Source organism: Dromaius novaehollandiae, chromosome W (assembly GCF_036370855.1).
Source record: "Dromaius novaehollandiae isolate bDroNov1 chromosome W, bDroNov1.hap1, whole genome shotgun sequence".
Lineage (NCBI taxonomy): Eukaryota > Metazoa > Chordata > Aves > Casuariiformes > Dromaiidae > Dromaius > Dromaius novaehollandiae.
Window position 1 is genome coordinate 11,302,639 of NC_088130.1, and position 16,697 is coordinate 11,319,335.

Here is a 16,697-nt window from a genome sequence, read left to right on the forward strand (position 1 = left end):
CTTTCTTGACCACTGAGTTACTTGGTAAGGAATGGAGGGTGGGGGGTAAAAAAAAAAAAAAAAGGTAATTCTGTAAAATATTTATTTCAATATATGATGAGTTAAATTTTATGCCAAGTTATCTTTCAGTTTCTTCACCTGTAACATTTGACTTCCGGTTCCATCTCTTAATCTGTAAGGTCTAATAACTCCATCTTCACCAAAGAAGCGAGGTGGGCGCAGGCTTATCACATCTTCTGATGAATCTGTAACTCTGAGAATAAAGTAGCAAATTTAAAATACATACCATATCTCTCCTAAAACTTTTAAACTATAATATTTAGCAAAGGTCAAAAATTATTTTAAATACAAATTAAAGTCAAGTACTAGTAAAGTGACACCTATATACGTATTTTGGTATATGAATACACACCCAGGAAATATTCTATGAAACAGTAAAAGATTTAACTCAGAAATGCAATCTCATTCAGAGAATGATTATTAGAAAACTAGATGGCAGAGGGCAACACATGGCTGCAACATTAATTTAGTGTTTGAATAAAAATTTCTCACACAAGTGATACAAAGACAATGTACTCCTACTATTCTATTTCACACAATGTGCCAGTCTTCATACTTATTTTACTTACTTTTTAATGCCCTGAAATGTGCTGCTTGCCATGTCTATGATTCCTCCAGTAGGCCTAGCTACTGCTCCCACTAAACCTTTTCCAACACCTTTGAAAAAGCCAGCTGCTCCTTCTTTCTGGGCTCCTAAAAGATTTAAAAGCAGCAAGTCATCATAAAACATTTTGACTTTTTTCTTACTACTATAATCTTAGCAAATGTAATTAATACATAATTATCTAATTAGATATGTAAGTACATAGTCTCCTCCATACAAAGTTCAGCATCAATAACACCTAAATTATAAGTCAATAAGAATATAAAATCTTGATATGAAGTTCTACAGCTCTCAGATTTATAACCCCTCTCATCAAATATTAAGAATTTAAGATCATATGAACACAGTTAACACATCGGAAGACCTGCACTTACCTCTTATTGGTTTTGTAACTATTCCTGTTATACCACTGACAAAACCCTACAAAGAGAAATGAGGGAGATATAACATGTATGTCTTCAGATTATATTTTTCACACATTATTACATTTTTCTTATTACTTCAAAGGTGAACAACCTCAAAGTATATGCTTTGAAGTATTATAAAATCCACCACAGGTTAAAAGAATTAGAGGTACCTGATTCATAGTTCCTCCCTTCTCTCCAATTCTCATACATTTTTCTTTAAAACTACCACTCCGTTGTGGGAATATATTTGCAAGAATAGGATTAAAATAAAGAGGTGCAACTCTGTGGTAATTATGGCAGTCTATATGTATATTACTCTTGCTTGGATAAAATCTATTAATCATTTTTTTTTCTCCTTACAGAAACTAATCCTTTCCCTCCACGAGTGATACCCTCTCTTAGACCAGTGGGCTGTCTATTCATAGCTTCTCTCCTTTTCTGCTGGTAATCCTCATCCATAGTTATTGCAGCTACTCCTTTTGCCATAGCACCAGTGATTCTCGAAGCAGCACCAGCTAATCCACCTAAGAGAAAATGAAAGATTCTAAGTAAAATGTCAATGCAATCTATAAATACTCTGTTATATTGCTCTCTTTGTATTCACTATTAAGTATACTACTGTAATAACACTGAAACTTACCTACAGCTCCCCCTACTAGTGCTTTAAGTCCTAGTGCCATTCCTTCTATAAATTCTTCAGGACCCTGGATGGCTCCCTGAAAAATGCATTTAAGTTATAAATAATATGTTTACAGACATATATATTATGTACACATACACACACACACACACACACACACACAGAGAATGAGAATTATTTTTAAATACTAATTCATTCTCTGAATTCTGCTTAAAGACAAATGCAAAAAACAGACCTACTGAGAAGTAAGGAACATAAGGAACAGTCTTTTGTGAAGTAGACGTAACAGACTATTCTCTCTTTTTTATCTCATTTGAATTTTCTAGTAACATTTCCTGGCACTTTCATTAAGAATTTTCAATTATAAATCTAAATTTAAGACAAAAAAATTATTAATATATATATCCACATTTTCAATAGAATCCATATGTAATAATTTGTGCTATATTTCATATGCAGTCAGTAGAAATTTTTACCTGATAAGGTTCATAGAAGAATGCTTCTACTCCTTCAGAGAGGCCTCTTATGAATCCAAATGGATTACCCAAGACATCAAGGCCAAGAATAAGAACGTACATTTGTTTAATAGCCTAAAATAAAATTATTTTTGAGTAAAATATTGCAGAAATTACATTACGAGTAAAGCAAACAGCATACTCAAAACAGTATACTCAGATGAAAAAGATTAGTAAGATAAGTTTAATATCAAAAACTCTATAATTCAAAAGAGTAGAAATAGTTACATTAAAAAGAATTTTACAGTGAGTAAATCATAGAAGTGCACAATAAAGTCAGCCAAAGAAACTCTACTTCTTACAAGCAGTCACAAATAACTGAGGTTAACGCTCCTGAGATTTTACAAAACAAGCACATTAGCCAGATTTCTCTCACACTGCACGGCTACTGGACAAAATTTGGTCTGCTTCCATATGCTGAGGGGAAATTTTGTTGATTGTGATTGAGAGATGTTACAACTACATCTACATGAAGGAGAACTGGATTTAAAAAAAGGCCAAGCATCTCCTAGGAGGTTTCCAACCTTCTCTTTGTATAGAAGGACCAAGAGAATGATAGACAACTCATTCCCCAATTAAAACAGGATTTTTCTCCTTTAAAGTCGGTAGAGTGCAAAATAAATACATCCTAAGAACGCCTTAATATTAATGACTCTTTTTTTTTTTTTTTTTGCAATAATGTGTCTACTGGTATTTCTCCTCAAAATGTTGGGACCCAGCAGTACCTACAGGTCAAAGAGATAATTCTGATGCTACTGGAGTCTGAGAGAAAGCATTCCTGGTTTGATACAAATTCTGCTTTATCAGAATTGCATTGTCTTTGCTTCCACTGTCCACTCCATAAGTTGTTTTGTTACCCGTGCCATTTTTCCTCTAGTAATAATTTAGAAATGATGCAGTTACTTGTTCCCAGAATAAAGGCAATAGGATTCAGCTAATGAACAACAGTTTCATGTAAGCTGGATGTCTCATTTATTCAAAAATGCTTTTCTTTGTCACAAACAACATCCCGCCAAAATGGTGAGGAGAATTCAAAGAGTAGTTGATATTTAAGTCATTTCCAGGAAGTATTTAAATTGGCTACATTAAAAAAGGATGTATTAAGAGAGGAAACATAAGTTGCTTATTCTCATTTTAAAATGAGCTCCTCTTTATAATTAGTGGATCATAATTTAAGTCAATGGCTTGTTCCTATGATGTATACAAATATACAAGGCTGAAAGTTATTTTACATATTTTCATAGAACTAAAAGCACATAGTAACACACACACTTAAAACATAGATATTTACTGAAGAAGTGAAATTTATTTATTCCAACCTGTTTTGAATAATGCCTTATAACTGCTGATTGCAATTGTTGTGTAGTACAGAAGTGATAGTTGAGTTCAAAGAATGCCAACCTGAAAAAAAGGTATGCATCTTATTCAGAGCAAAACAAAACCTAACATAGGTAAGATTGATGTAATCTTCAGAATTTATCCTTACAATTATCTTTTCAACCTACTTAAAGACAACATCTTGTACATCCGTGAGTGTGGCACCTATACTCTTCAGCAAGAGATTCAAGGACTGAAGTGGTATCAATTCATTCTTTCTTTCTTCTTTGTTACTGTCTTCTCCACCCGTACTAAGTGAAAAGCTTAAGTGTAACTGAAGGATAAAAACAAGATTGGAAAATAATATGAATGTCTATTAGAAGCATCATATTTCTATTTTTATAATCTTGTTAGAAGATTTAAAAATTGAGATATGGCATTTCTAACCTTGATTGAAATCAGACTGAATACATATTGAGAATACAAATACACCATTTAAGGTGACGAAAAAGATACTGGAATTCAAACTGAATAACTACAATTATTTTTAAGAAAAGAGGAACTAGGAACTGCTTACCCATATTTTTCAATGAAGTCTCCAGAATCTTTTAGTTATAATTTAGGTCTTTATCTTGTTTCCAAACTAATATTTATTTCTATAACTAATACCCAAAAGCACAGCAGACTGAAAATAATAAGCACAATGTCCAAGCAGAAATGAGAAGGAAAGTCCAGAGAACAAATAAAAAAAAAAGAAAGCACTTTCTCTACGGCTTTTCTTTTTCTATTTTTGAACTCCCCTACAATTCTTCACTTTTCTGTTCCTACTATTCTGTAGGAGACAAAAAACCTTCCATTTAGACAGCAAGCACAGGCTATACTGTGAAGAAGGAATACCTTTATTGGAGAGATATGAAAGTATTCATACAAGCTGATTTGTGATGTATCCATTGATGACACACTCATTAGTTCTTCTTGAAGAGATTCTACATCCTTTTTGAAAAGTTCCAGCTGTGAAAACATTTTCAAAAAAATATTCCTTGCACGTTTAGAGTATATAAAACTTCACAATATGCCACTGAGGTGCAATAAATTCACTAATATCACTCTAGTGATTTTTAGCTTTTTAATTAAAGAGTTAAAGTTTTACAAGAATTTTAAACTAGAGTTTTTAAACATGTAACTAACTTTTGCTGCCTTTCTTTGTATGAAGAAAAAGAAATATATAAAAAAAAGAAAATCCAAACCATATATATTTCAAAGTAAAAAAACCCTTTATTTTTATCAAAGTTCAAATTTCACATTTTTTTCAGTACATGTTTAGGCAATTTTTATCAAATCTGGGTCAAATAACATATAGACCCACACTTTTGAGCATACACTATAGAGAGTAGATCTTTAAATACCAAAAGCTAGACGAGAGACTATTTTTTGTTAAACAAAGAGAGTTTTGCTTGGCATAACAAGATAATACCTTCTAATGTCCTTTCAGAAAGAACCTTTTATCTCTATTCATCCAGGCAGATCTTCTATGCAGGTTTTTCTGGTTCATTTTTTACTAGAAGCACTTTTTTTTTTTAAATACAGACAAAAACAATGGCACACATTCTGCTAAATAATATCTCACCATTGCCTCATGTATTGAAACTCAAATTTCAGTATTCTTAGTAAAAACAGCTTGTCCAATTCCCTTCAGAACTGCATTATATCTATACAGCATATCACTTTGTTGGCTCAGGTTCCTTGGCAAATCCAAGACCCTCCACCTCCTCTGTCACCTTTAGCTTTTGTCTGAAGTCTTTCTTGCCCAAGGAGACCACCGTGCACTCCATGCTATTACATTTTATCTAATTTCTACTTTTCCTATGTACAAATTCCTCTCATTCTCCCTGCAGGATAACCCAGTTCTCTCCCACTGCCCTCTCCTCCCAGTATTGCTTGGTATCAACATTTCAATTGTATCTTCTACCAATTTTGCAATCTTGTGTAAAATTACTGAACAAACTTTCTCCTCCTGATCAACACCTCTCCCCACTCCTCTTGCTCTGATGGGCCAATATGTTTATTAGTCCTTTTCTGATCAAGTTTTTTCTAGATATTTTTTGGCAGGCTCAAGAAGAGAGTATTATTTTCACTCCTTTCCTGTTCTGACTCTTTAACAGAAACAGCAAGGTATTGTAAAGACTGCATACAGACTACAACAGCATTACTTTCATTCTTTTTGTAAGGTTTTGAAGCCTCTTTATTTATCATGCCAAGATGAGGATAAAGGAGAGTTTACTATTTGCCTCAGACAACAGTATCTCTTAAAAACCCCATAGTTTCCTATTACTCCCAAATACAACACTCAGCCAACGCTATTGACATACAAGAACAAGTTGGGTTTTTTTTTTTTGGTTCTGTTTTTGAATACAGTTTAAAAAATTACAAATTTAAATCTATTAATCTTTAAACAACAGAAGGTTTCTACCTCTTGGTCACTGGGCACATCGGTCTGTGTAAAGAATTCAACCAATGCATACAGGAATCCAAGGTCTATTCTGAGATCCATCTCCTGAATCAGTACCTTAAAGTACCTGTGTATGACAAAAACCGAACAAACGAAAAAACTATTTTATGAAAAAATGTAAAGCTTTAAATTACAAAGTACAATGAGCTGGGGTATTTATTTTGCTCATTAACTTCAGATACTTACATTATTATTTTATTTATTTTTTATTTTTCGGAATCACCATTTTTGGTCAAAAGAAAGTGGTATAAGGTAAACATATGTCCTGCAACCAGAACTATTTTATTGAAATAGCAGCATTTAACGCTGTGAATAGCATTGTTAAATATAGTTTACTTTCCAAATTAAAAAGAGTAAAAATCTGCATTAAAAATCCTTAAAAATGCTTGCTTTACTCTGCAATCATGTGGATAATAAATGCGGCTAAGCTTTTGCCTCTCTTTTTGAAGTGCTCTCTTCTTTCCTAGAATGAATTGGTGTAAAATTATCTTCCCTTATATTTGCCCCTACTTTAATTTTAATTTTAAAGCCTGAATAAAAATGATCAATGGCAAAAGAGATGGAATATGTTAAAATACTTACTTAATGTGAGATATTTGTGAATGTCCTGCAGTTCTCATAACAATACTGACATCAGTAAATGGTTTTGGTGCTATGAAGTTGTAAAATAAAGAGAGATCAGCACAGATTTTTATATGATATATATATATAAATTCATGCTTTTAATATGAAAAAGCCATACATGTTCAGGATTTTTTCAATCCTATGAAGTAGGATTATATAATGGATGTGACTGGCAAACAACTAAATCAGGGAAAAGAGCAGGAACAGACAGGAAGAGGAAGACAAGAATGAAATGGATCAATAAAATTCTATGTCACTTATTTATCTCTGAAAAATGTATCATTTTTCATTTAAAACCAAATTAGTGCTGATAATCTTAGTCATATACAATTTCTGTAGTCATGGGGTAAGTTTGTATTTTCAAAGACTGATATAAAAATATAAATAAAAAAAATAAACAAAGCTAAATTAAAAAATTTTTCTTCAAAGCTATGCACTCTAGTTTAAAATTGACCATATTCAGGATGAACCTCTGATGTCATAACAGCTTCTGAAGAAAAATAAAGGCAGTATTCTGTGCCTCAATCCAGAATCTTTCCTGCCATTACTGTCGTCTTCCAAATGACTTTGCCCCGAGAGAGTTAATGGAAAACCCTTCCAAAAAAGCTCAGCAGTTCATCACATCCTATATTGACTTTGAGCTCTTTGCCGAAGTAGTGCAAAACTTGGAAGGCTACAAACAAAACTAAGCCTAAACTTACAATAATTTCTGTGTGAGGCACTATTTATAAGCTCAATAGATGGCAAATTATGTCCTGCCTAAGTTTAGGCTACCATAGGCACAAGTTTCTTTTGTAACTTAGTTGAGGATAGGAGTATGTCAGGTTACTGTGTCACTATTGCACACAAGCAAATAAAAAATAAGCTTCATAAACAACATGATTAGGATAAACTGAACAATTTATTTTGGTCAGTAGATAAAAATCTGGCAACTGGATATGAAAAGTGAGGTTTAGCGTTGGAACCCTCACTGCCCCTGAACTCCAAATGTAAGTAATAAACTGTGCAACACATTCGCTGCCATCAAGCCTAGCAACGGTTTGACTTTCATTTTTAGCAGGTAACTTTTCTCTTATGTTAGACAGCACTTATTTTTGTTCCGGTCTGAATGAAACTGCCAAAAGCCCAATTTAAGCTTGACCCAAATTTGATTTAGGCCTTATGTTCTTGGAGAGCACTGAATTAGCGTGTCAAAAAGATGTGCTTAAAAGGTATGATATTGATGGATGAAAAAGGTTTTTTTTCTAATTGTTAACAATTTAGATGTATTTCTCTAAAACTTTTTTGTGCAGATGGGGAAGCAATTTTCTCTAACATTAGTATTTGTGTTCTCTCTAGTCAGTAAGCTAAAGAGCGCTCCTGTCAGTGGTCTAAAACATTTGGACTTTTCCAGGGAAGTCCCTACACTTTTAAACAAACAGCCTTCATCTGATAAAACTAACAAGGTGAAACTTCATTAAAAACAAACACCTCTTCATTCTGTAAGTATAAATTATGTTAAACTAGAACAACAAACCTGAATCCAGGGTGATGGACTTTGGAGGTTTAATAGGATAGAACACAAAGGGAAATATGGCTCCAGGAATCTGGTTTTGTATCTAATAAGGGTAAGGACAGGACAAGGTGTAGCATATTAGCTTTTCAAGTCATGAAATATTTTAAAAGTAGGACAAACACAAGAATTATATATTACCTGTAACATTTCCAAAGTAATTCAAAAGCAGAAAAAAACACTACTGTGGTTCAAAATATCTCTGTTTTCAAAATGAAATTATTCAATCTAAATAATCTAGAAAAACTTCTCCCAACCTGTGGTCATAAATGGTCCACAAAATTTTTGCAAAGGATATATTTTTTAAAACTTGAACACATGAAATACAGCAAATTTTACCTAATTTTTAGTTGGTTGTAAATAAAGACCACTGAGGAAAGAGCATGGAAAATGAATGGTAAATGCTTTTTCCTCAACATTTTTGGGTGTCTATTTTATTGTTGTTGGTGATTTTTTTGTTTGTTTTTTTTACAAGCAATTTGGCAGTATTTCCATTAAAGATTGAGAAGCAGTGATGTAGAAGCCAATGACTATGATTAACTTCAAAACAAAAAAAATCCAAAGTTTCTGAAAATTAATCCTACCAACCCTCCATAAAAATGTCATTTTTTTCTATATGCAACTCCTTGCTCTTTGACAAGACTCACCTGTATCCTGTAAACTTGAATTCTGAAAGACTTCTGATGTGCAGATGAACTGTATTCTACTTTTAAAGCTGGCAGATAATTTCTTCTGATAGGAATCTCATTTGGCTGTTCAATTTTCATGTTACTTCCATTAGGAGTTAAACACACCTATTGTATCATTAAAGAAAAGTAAGTATGCTATGTGCTTCAAAAGACTGCTTTTTTATAATATATTTTAAGTTTTACACTTTTCATTAACATTGTAATGAAAGCTTAACAGTAAGGCTTTTACAGCTTTTTAGTCAGATGTCAAAATTTTACTCTATTTAAATCAATCAAGTTTTGTCATAAATTCCAATGGAGGCAAAACTAGAAAATGAATCTGTATGTTGCATTATTTGAGGGACTATAGCTTGCTATATTTGGCTTTCTAGAGGAGAGGCACAGGAGTATAACATTAAAGGTCTATGACTGAGATGCAAATTGGTGCATGTTAATTTATCTGCAACACAATTCTAGGGAATATTTAGAATTGCTCTATAGATAAGAACAGTAGCATTAGGAGCACAATGTACTGTTTAATTCATAGAATAAATTCTGGAATTATGTTTTTGATATTTCTGTGTTTGAATCACACAGCTGAATCATCCCATAACAAGCCATTTGAAAAATACAAGACTTTCTGTTAAAACAAATAAACCAAAACCAAAACCAAAACCAAAACCAACCCCTTCCCCCCCCCCCCCCCCCAGGTATATGAGATGAAGAAAACGCAAAGTTTCTTTCCTGGAGCTTTGCGTATATTTAGTCCCATGACCTGCAAGCTTTCAAACCTTGATGGATTCTTTCTAGACAGAGGTAAAGAAGGATTTCAAATGGATTGGATAAATCAGTCTCAATTTTCACTGGAAATGTTTTGGGAAACAACAAAATCGATATGTTATCTTTTTCCTATGCATGCACACAAACAATAGATTGGTAAGAACTATCAATATTACCAAAACATTTGATTCCAACTCAATAATCTTATTTTCCGAAGGAGTAAGCTCGCTATAATCTTTAAATTCTTGTTCTAACTTATCAGTTTGCTTAACACTCATAGGTCTCCATCTTGACTTCTTCTTGGGTTTTGTCTCCCAAACCACATCAGAACTTTGAAAACAAAAGAAAGGATCAAGAGAAAAGGATTAGCTATGTCAAATTAAACTTTACCTATTTTAGTATGGCTTTTAGTACGTCATAACTATGGAATGAGAAACCATATCATAAAGCACTACTGTGGTAAGTAAAAATGACCCAAATTGCCCAATGCCTTCTCAGTTCTAAACAGAAACCAGTCTTTCCAATGTAATACAGGCAAAAAAAAGTTAACAGCAAGTTTGTCCAACTTCCCACTTTGATCAAGATAGGTATGTAAAGATACTTAGTCAAGAAGCTCAGTTTCAACAGTACTGCTGTCCATTACTCTACGACCTCAATGTAGGCTTTCAAATATGCATCCTTGGCATATATTTTGGGATGGTTTAACTTACTAGAAATTGAGAATTCAGCAAATGCCTGCTGAACTGCTCCTCACTTTGATAGCTACTTTCTTCACTCTCTATCTCAGTCTGAATCACTAAACAGTGTTTTTTGGTTTCCATTTTCCTTCTACTGGTTTCTGGGGTTTTTTTTTCCTTTATAATATCCCAAAATCTATTCTTTAAGAGGCATTGGCCTCTTTCCCACTTAATTCTATCACTTCTGAGGGAAGCTCTGATGTCTGATTTCACCTTACATTTAAATGGAATACATGGTATAGGGCACAAACCAACCACTATCAGACAGAGGGAAGAAATTTCTTCTATCAACAAGTTATTCCATATCTGACAACTACATAGCCAACTAGACATCATACCCGTGTAGATACTGATACATCAATGGCAGAACAGCATAAGAAAGGTGAACTAAAGGGAAAACTAACAAAATGGAGCGTATGGCTGTAATCCCAGGACAAGCTGGGTGAAACTTCCTTCTGTATCAACTTCGATACAAACTGTCTTTTTTGCATTCTTTTTATACCAACACATTTATAAATGGGACCATTAGGAATAACAGACTTTTTTCACTGTAACCAAGGAGTGATTTCTCATCTTCCGAAAGAGCTTTCAGGACATTTACATCCACTCAGGGATTAACAACAAAACAATATCGGGCAGTCGGCACTGCTAGAGTCTCCTGATGACAGATGACCACTTCCAGAAAGCACTGATTTAGTGAAATCTGTCACCATTCCTTTAAATCTGGGCAATTCACTCTCATTGTTAAGATATAGGAAGTTTTTTATTTTAACATCTGGAGACTGTGAAGTGTTTCCACTTTTTGGATAGTTATCCGTTTCTCAAGTGAGGGCAAGGATTGGGATTTTCTTTGTGAATGATAGAGGCAAATAATTTGTACCTAGAGTTTCTGCTTGTTTTGCAGTCTGGTACGAAAAATTATTCAGCAGGAAAAACCTTGTCCCCAGCAACCTCATGGCTAAGAACGTGTATTATGGCCATGAGGTATAAATGTCCCTTGAGCATTCAAAAAAGCCCCTGTATAAATACATCATAGCGCACACCTCTTACGGGTTGTATAGCTTCTTTTCTGCTCCTCTCCGGTATGTTATAGTAGAAACACAAAATATTAGATCTTTGGTGTCTCCATAATTTCCCAGACAAAACTAAAAAGAACTACAAGCTGTTACCACATCAAAGTTTTGACTGAAGACCAAAATCTATTGATACAAACCACCTAGCAGACCTCAGTGATGACTCCATTATCACCCCAAACTACAGAAAGGAAATACTACCCCCTTCAGTGGACTGGGGAAGTGTGCTGCACATAGTTACGCTTAATATACTGCAAGAGTATACCCATCCAAATGCAGAACGCATGCATTTCCATTACAATGGGAAAAATACAATGATTTAATTCTAAATAACCTTGACCAGACTTCTTTTCCCTCCTCCCCTTCTCCCCAAAACAAAAGTCAGTTAGTGAAAATACCAGATGTTAAACATTTTAGACTGCTGCACAGTGACTGTGTTACCTTGTAATTCCAATGAAGGACACCTCCTGCTTTGTGTAGTTATTAACCAATGAAATTCCAACATCTTGTAAAGACAGAACAATTTCTTGTTCTGCCAGTTCTGCTTTTACACTTTCATACGTCAGTTTAAATACATTCTGATCTTCGGTGATTAGGACAATACGCTGTAAACCTTCAAAAAATGACACTAAATAGACCATCTTTCTACTATCCAAGCTGAGTATTTCCATTCTGTCCTACAAACAAGAGAAGAAAAGTTTTTACACATCTATTCACTCCACCCCAGCAAACAAATGGAAAAGTCTTGGCAATGTGAACACAAACAGAAGACAATGTTTTAAAAATACAGGAAAATTATAAAAATTTTAATTTTGAAGTTTTACACATACATACACTTTGAACTGAAGATAATGCTTATTGGCATGAGCTCCAGCAAGTGCTGTTGTTACTGCTCTGTGTTAAACCCTCACCTCTGAGATTGGTGATTGACTTGTTACATAGGGAATTTCATACATACAGAACATATACTGATCTCAGTTACAGATGAAAACCAAAATACAGGGCTTTTTTCATAAGTTAAGCAAATGGCAAAAATCCCCAACATCCCCCTCAAAATTCTATTAACATCATAAAAGCAAGATTTGAAAAATATATCTCTATTTTATCTAACATGCTACTTTTAGAATTTTTTTTTTGCCTGGACATTGCCATATTGCAGGTTTTTATGGCAATAATTACATTCAAGTATACAATTTTAAAATATTTTCATATTTTTGAAAGCAAATGAAACTTTTGATATTTTACCTTCAGTTTTAATACAAAAAGCCTTTTAACAACTGTCTCAGTCTTCACTGTTTAGACTGTGAGGGCACTTGCATGTGCAAGCTAATTGCTCACTGACACCGAAAGGGAAATTCTGCACATTGCCGGCTCCCAGAAGCCTTTAACTTTCATCAGATCCTTCACTCAATCAGTTCAGGAGGAAAAAACAAAAAACAAAACAAAACAAAAAACAAAAAAACCCCAAAAAAACAGAACCCCCAAAACCCCACATAACAACCACCCAACTAAAAGACCCCCAAATAAACAAAAAAACCCTCTTTTTTTGATTATATTGTTTCCTGACATTTTTGTGAGCTGCACTAGCACACAGAAGGTTCTGATAAGCACCATGACCAGCACATGTGGGTAGACAGAAACACGTAGCTGGACATGATGAGATGATGGGGGATAAGAGGAAGAGACTGCCATCCCTTCTCTTCTCTCTTAAGTGACACCGTGCTTTTTTGCGAGCTCATCCCATCACAAACAGCTCAGTAACTTAATTTGGCTCTTTATCACAGGAAAGTATTACAGAAATTACAGGAAAAAACACTGAAGTTTCTAGGACCTTTGCTTTACCTTTGCTTCAGATAAAGAATCAAAAACTTATAAAGTAAGTGACCAAAAAAAAATCTATGGATTTGCCTTTTAAAGTAAAGGAGAACTAAGGAATTTCTTTAAATAGCAGTCATGGCAGAAGCACATTAGCTACAATGATCTTAAGATCACTAAGACAAGGCTGCACAGGTCAGCATATTCTGCACCCACTTATTCTACAGCACCTCAGTTTGTATCAAATCATTTCTCAAGGAGCAGACAAAACTGTAGTAGAAGATGAACCTTGAAAAGCAAACTAACAGGCCTGATTCAAGTGAATTAGGGTTTTTGTTTTCACCCTGACAACTACCATGGAATTTAAGTAGGTCCAAAGCAAGACCAAGTTCTGAAGGTGAAAGCTTTTCTGTACTGCCAACACTCACAAAACATGCAATTTTAGCTATTCGTCTAATCTTGTATATCAAAGGCCACAAAAAGGTGTAGTCTTGTCTTTTCATACTAATTCCACATATGGCTAGTAAAAAGGAAGTAGAGGCAGCATAAATGTCACTAGGCAAACTAATATTCTTGGCTTTCGAAAACGTATCTATGTAACAGTCATCTTTACTGACATTTGAATGAATCTGTATTGTACTGCCTGTGGCAGAAAAACACTTAGATCATTAACAAAGTATTGGTGGGGGGAAACCACCTCCATCGGATGCATAAGAGGAGAAAAAATAGCCAGCATTAAAAGGAGCTCTACATAATAAACATACTTCCTTTGGGGTAATTTCCTCAGTTCTCTTTCCACATTTCCATTTCAATTTTCTAGATCCTGTTGGGTCAGCCCAAGTATACAACACAGCCTTATTTGGCTGAAGACAGTCTTCCAACTCACAGAGAGAACTAAAACAAAAGTAATACAAAATATTCATTGACATTTTATTTTCATATCAATGACTTTGCAGAGTCTAACATTTCAGTTGAAGAACCAAGAACACTTACATAATAAATTTTAATGAAAATGAAAACTTAAAGCAACATTATGTATGTAACACATGCACAAAACCATTTTCAGCACAGTAATAAATACAATATTATATAGTTATACTTTTAGAAATACAGCATATCAGTAAATTTTTAAATATTCATTTTCTTCCCTGCTTGTAATTAAGAGAGAAACTTAAACAGTGAAAAAAAGAGAGGAAGAGGAGCTTATAAACTGAAAAGCAAATTCAGGTTTTGCTATCTAACATAAATATTACTAGAGGGGAAAAAATGTGCTCACAATCCATTGTTTAGGATAAGTTTCTTCTATGTGACTTGCTGAGGGGAAAACAATTTAGTGTTTAGTATCTGGATACAGTGGATATTTCCAGACAGATTTTAAACACTACTCCATCTTGATACAGGTAAAAAAAACCCGGCAGACTATCTTCTAAAAATCTCTGAAGGTAGCCCATCCTGTGCACAGTTGATTACAAAAGCTGATCTATACATGTTAACTTTAAAATTTGCACTGGGGATGCTCAAAAAAACACCTAAAAAGCTAAAAATTGCTAATCTTTTCAAATAACAAAGCAAGAAGCTGAATATATTCTTTATTTTAAGAGGTGCATACAGCTGCAAGCCTAATTGGACTAGAAGTTCTTCAGCTTTTCAAGCACCAATTTCTATATGACACTGCTCTGATTGTCTGAAAGGAAAAATGGAAGAGTCGGCTTAGCATTTAGAGACACAGGCTAAAGACATTGTAGATACACTTGCACTGCTCAGCACTGCATGCTGCACGATTCTAGAGTAAGCACAGTATCTGCACACTGCAGCAAAGCACTGTGAAGACACGACAGCGTGAGACCAGAATCAGGATAGCTGCAGTCAGGTGGTACAACACAGCACTGATCCGGCTATGCTGCTCTCAGCCTAAGTCACACTAATAGGAGACTTGGCTCCAGTCTCTGCAACATGCCTCAAAAGTGGCTTTGTGCAGAATAATGTGAACAAAAGAATTTGGATTTTAATGACTTTTCTCTCTTTCTTCAAACCCCTGCCTCACATACATCAGGCGCTTGCACAAAAGCAAGATAGATAGAACCCAATTTTTACTGGTTGCAGATAATTCGCATCTGTTAAAATATTCTTAGTTTTGGTCTGGTTTAATAAAACTTAAATAACTATCTTTCTGTCTTTCTGTCCATTCCTTCATCTCTCCCATAACTTTTGAATCCATTGCTCCAACTAAATCTGAACTAGATTTGATAGAACAATAAATATATTTAGAACTCCTCTGTTACTTATTCTGCACAAAACAGCATATGCATATTTCCAAAACGGCAAAGCACATCCAATGCAGGGATGTTACGAGAGAAGGTAAAGGGCATGGACACAAAATCCATATAAAATGAGACCATTAGTACTGTTGTGCATAAAACAGCTTCTTCACTTGTAGAAACAGGTCCCTGGCGCTACATAACACTGCTTTGTTAATAATTTATCCTATTCAATTTATAAAATAAGAAGCTTTTAGTACTCTGACAAATTTAGACACCAATTCTTAAGACATAGGCTTTTCCCCCTCCATTTTTTCTGCTTAGGCAGTTGAAAAAGAAAGAGAATTTTGGACACAGAACTCAGGGATATATGCTCTTCACAGATGACTGATAGACTAAAAAATCAAGTTCCCATGTAAGGAGATGAGAGTATTCTACATAGCAACATTTTGATAGCTCCCTGCATGATGCTCTCATTTTTGCACATAGTTAAATGAAGCAAGGAACGTTAATGCATCTGTTTTGTTAATTCAGTATGTAATTTAGGCATTTTGCAAATGCATATACTTTATCCACAAGCTTGCAAGGAAAGGTTAAAAGCACAACCAACAGGCTGGTTGCATAATAGCAGTCAAGCCTGAACTTTACCACCACTTAAGTTATACTGCAATAATACTTAATATCAGCAGACACGCTTACAATACATGAATACAGTTCACATGTCTTCATGCAGGCATCCACACTAAAACTTTACATACATACCTCTGTCCATATTCAAGAATTTCTTCTTTAGTATGGTTAATTAGCAGAAATGGAGCTGCACCATCATGGTAATCAGAAAAGGTAATCACTGTAGAATGCTCAGTCAGGTTGACATCCACTATAATTCCTCCAAGCTATCAGATGTAAAAATTACAAAGTAAATAACAGTGGTATGAATTTCTAAAATAGTAATTTTACGTATTCATGGTATTTTTGAAAACTTTGACACCCATAAGCTAAAATCATCAAAATCAACCTGTTTTAACATACTTAAAAAATGTTTTCCAATCATATTGTTATTTCAGGAAACAGATATTGCACTTATTAGTTAAAATTATGAAGGAGTTCTGTACTCTCAAACTTTAGGTTGTTAGTA

General features: G+C 34.2%; 1 protein-coding gene across 2 annotated transcripts in view; it reads right to left on the reverse strand.

Moving 5' to 3' along the window:
• LOC112983242 (intermembrane lipid transfer protein VPS13A) overlaps positions 1 to 16,697 on the reverse strand; it is a 157,469-nt gene that overhangs the window by 19,428 nt on the left and 121,344 nt on the right. For both annotated transcript variants that reach the window (XM_064500301.1, XM_064500302.1), the window contains exons 52-68: positions 16,322 to 16,455; positions 14,066 to 14,195; positions 11,928 to 12,163; positions 9,853 to 10,006; positions 8,876 to 9,022; positions 8,193 to 8,274; positions 6,635 to 6,704; positions 6,014 to 6,119; positions 4,441 to 4,554; positions 3,732 to 3,877; positions 3,546 to 3,627; positions 2,188 to 2,301; positions 1,712 to 1,787; positions 1,432 to 1,595; positions 1,039 to 1,084; positions 630 to 753; positions 139 to 253 (exon numbers count right to left, since the gene is read on the reverse strand). In XM_064500301.1, coding sequence (XP_064356371.1) covers positions 139 to 253; positions 630 to 753; positions 1,039 to 1,084; positions 1,432 to 1,595; positions 1,712 to 1,787; positions 2,188 to 2,301; positions 3,546 to 3,627; positions 3,732 to 3,877; positions 4,441 to 4,554; positions 6,014 to 6,119; positions 6,635 to 6,704; positions 8,193 to 8,274; positions 8,876 to 9,022; positions 9,853 to 10,006; positions 11,928 to 12,163; positions 14,066 to 14,195; positions 16,322 to 16,455 — 2,040 coding nt within the window. The remainder of the gene's footprint in view (positions 1 to 138; positions 254 to 629; positions 754 to 1,038; positions 1,085 to 1,431; positions 1,596 to 1,711; positions 1,788 to 2,187; positions 2,302 to 3,545; positions 3,628 to 3,731; positions 3,878 to 4,440; positions 4,555 to 6,013; positions 6,120 to 6,634; positions 6,705 to 8,192; positions 8,275 to 8,875; positions 9,023 to 9,852; positions 10,007 to 11,927; positions 12,164 to 14,065; positions 14,196 to 16,321; positions 16,456 to 16,697) is intronic.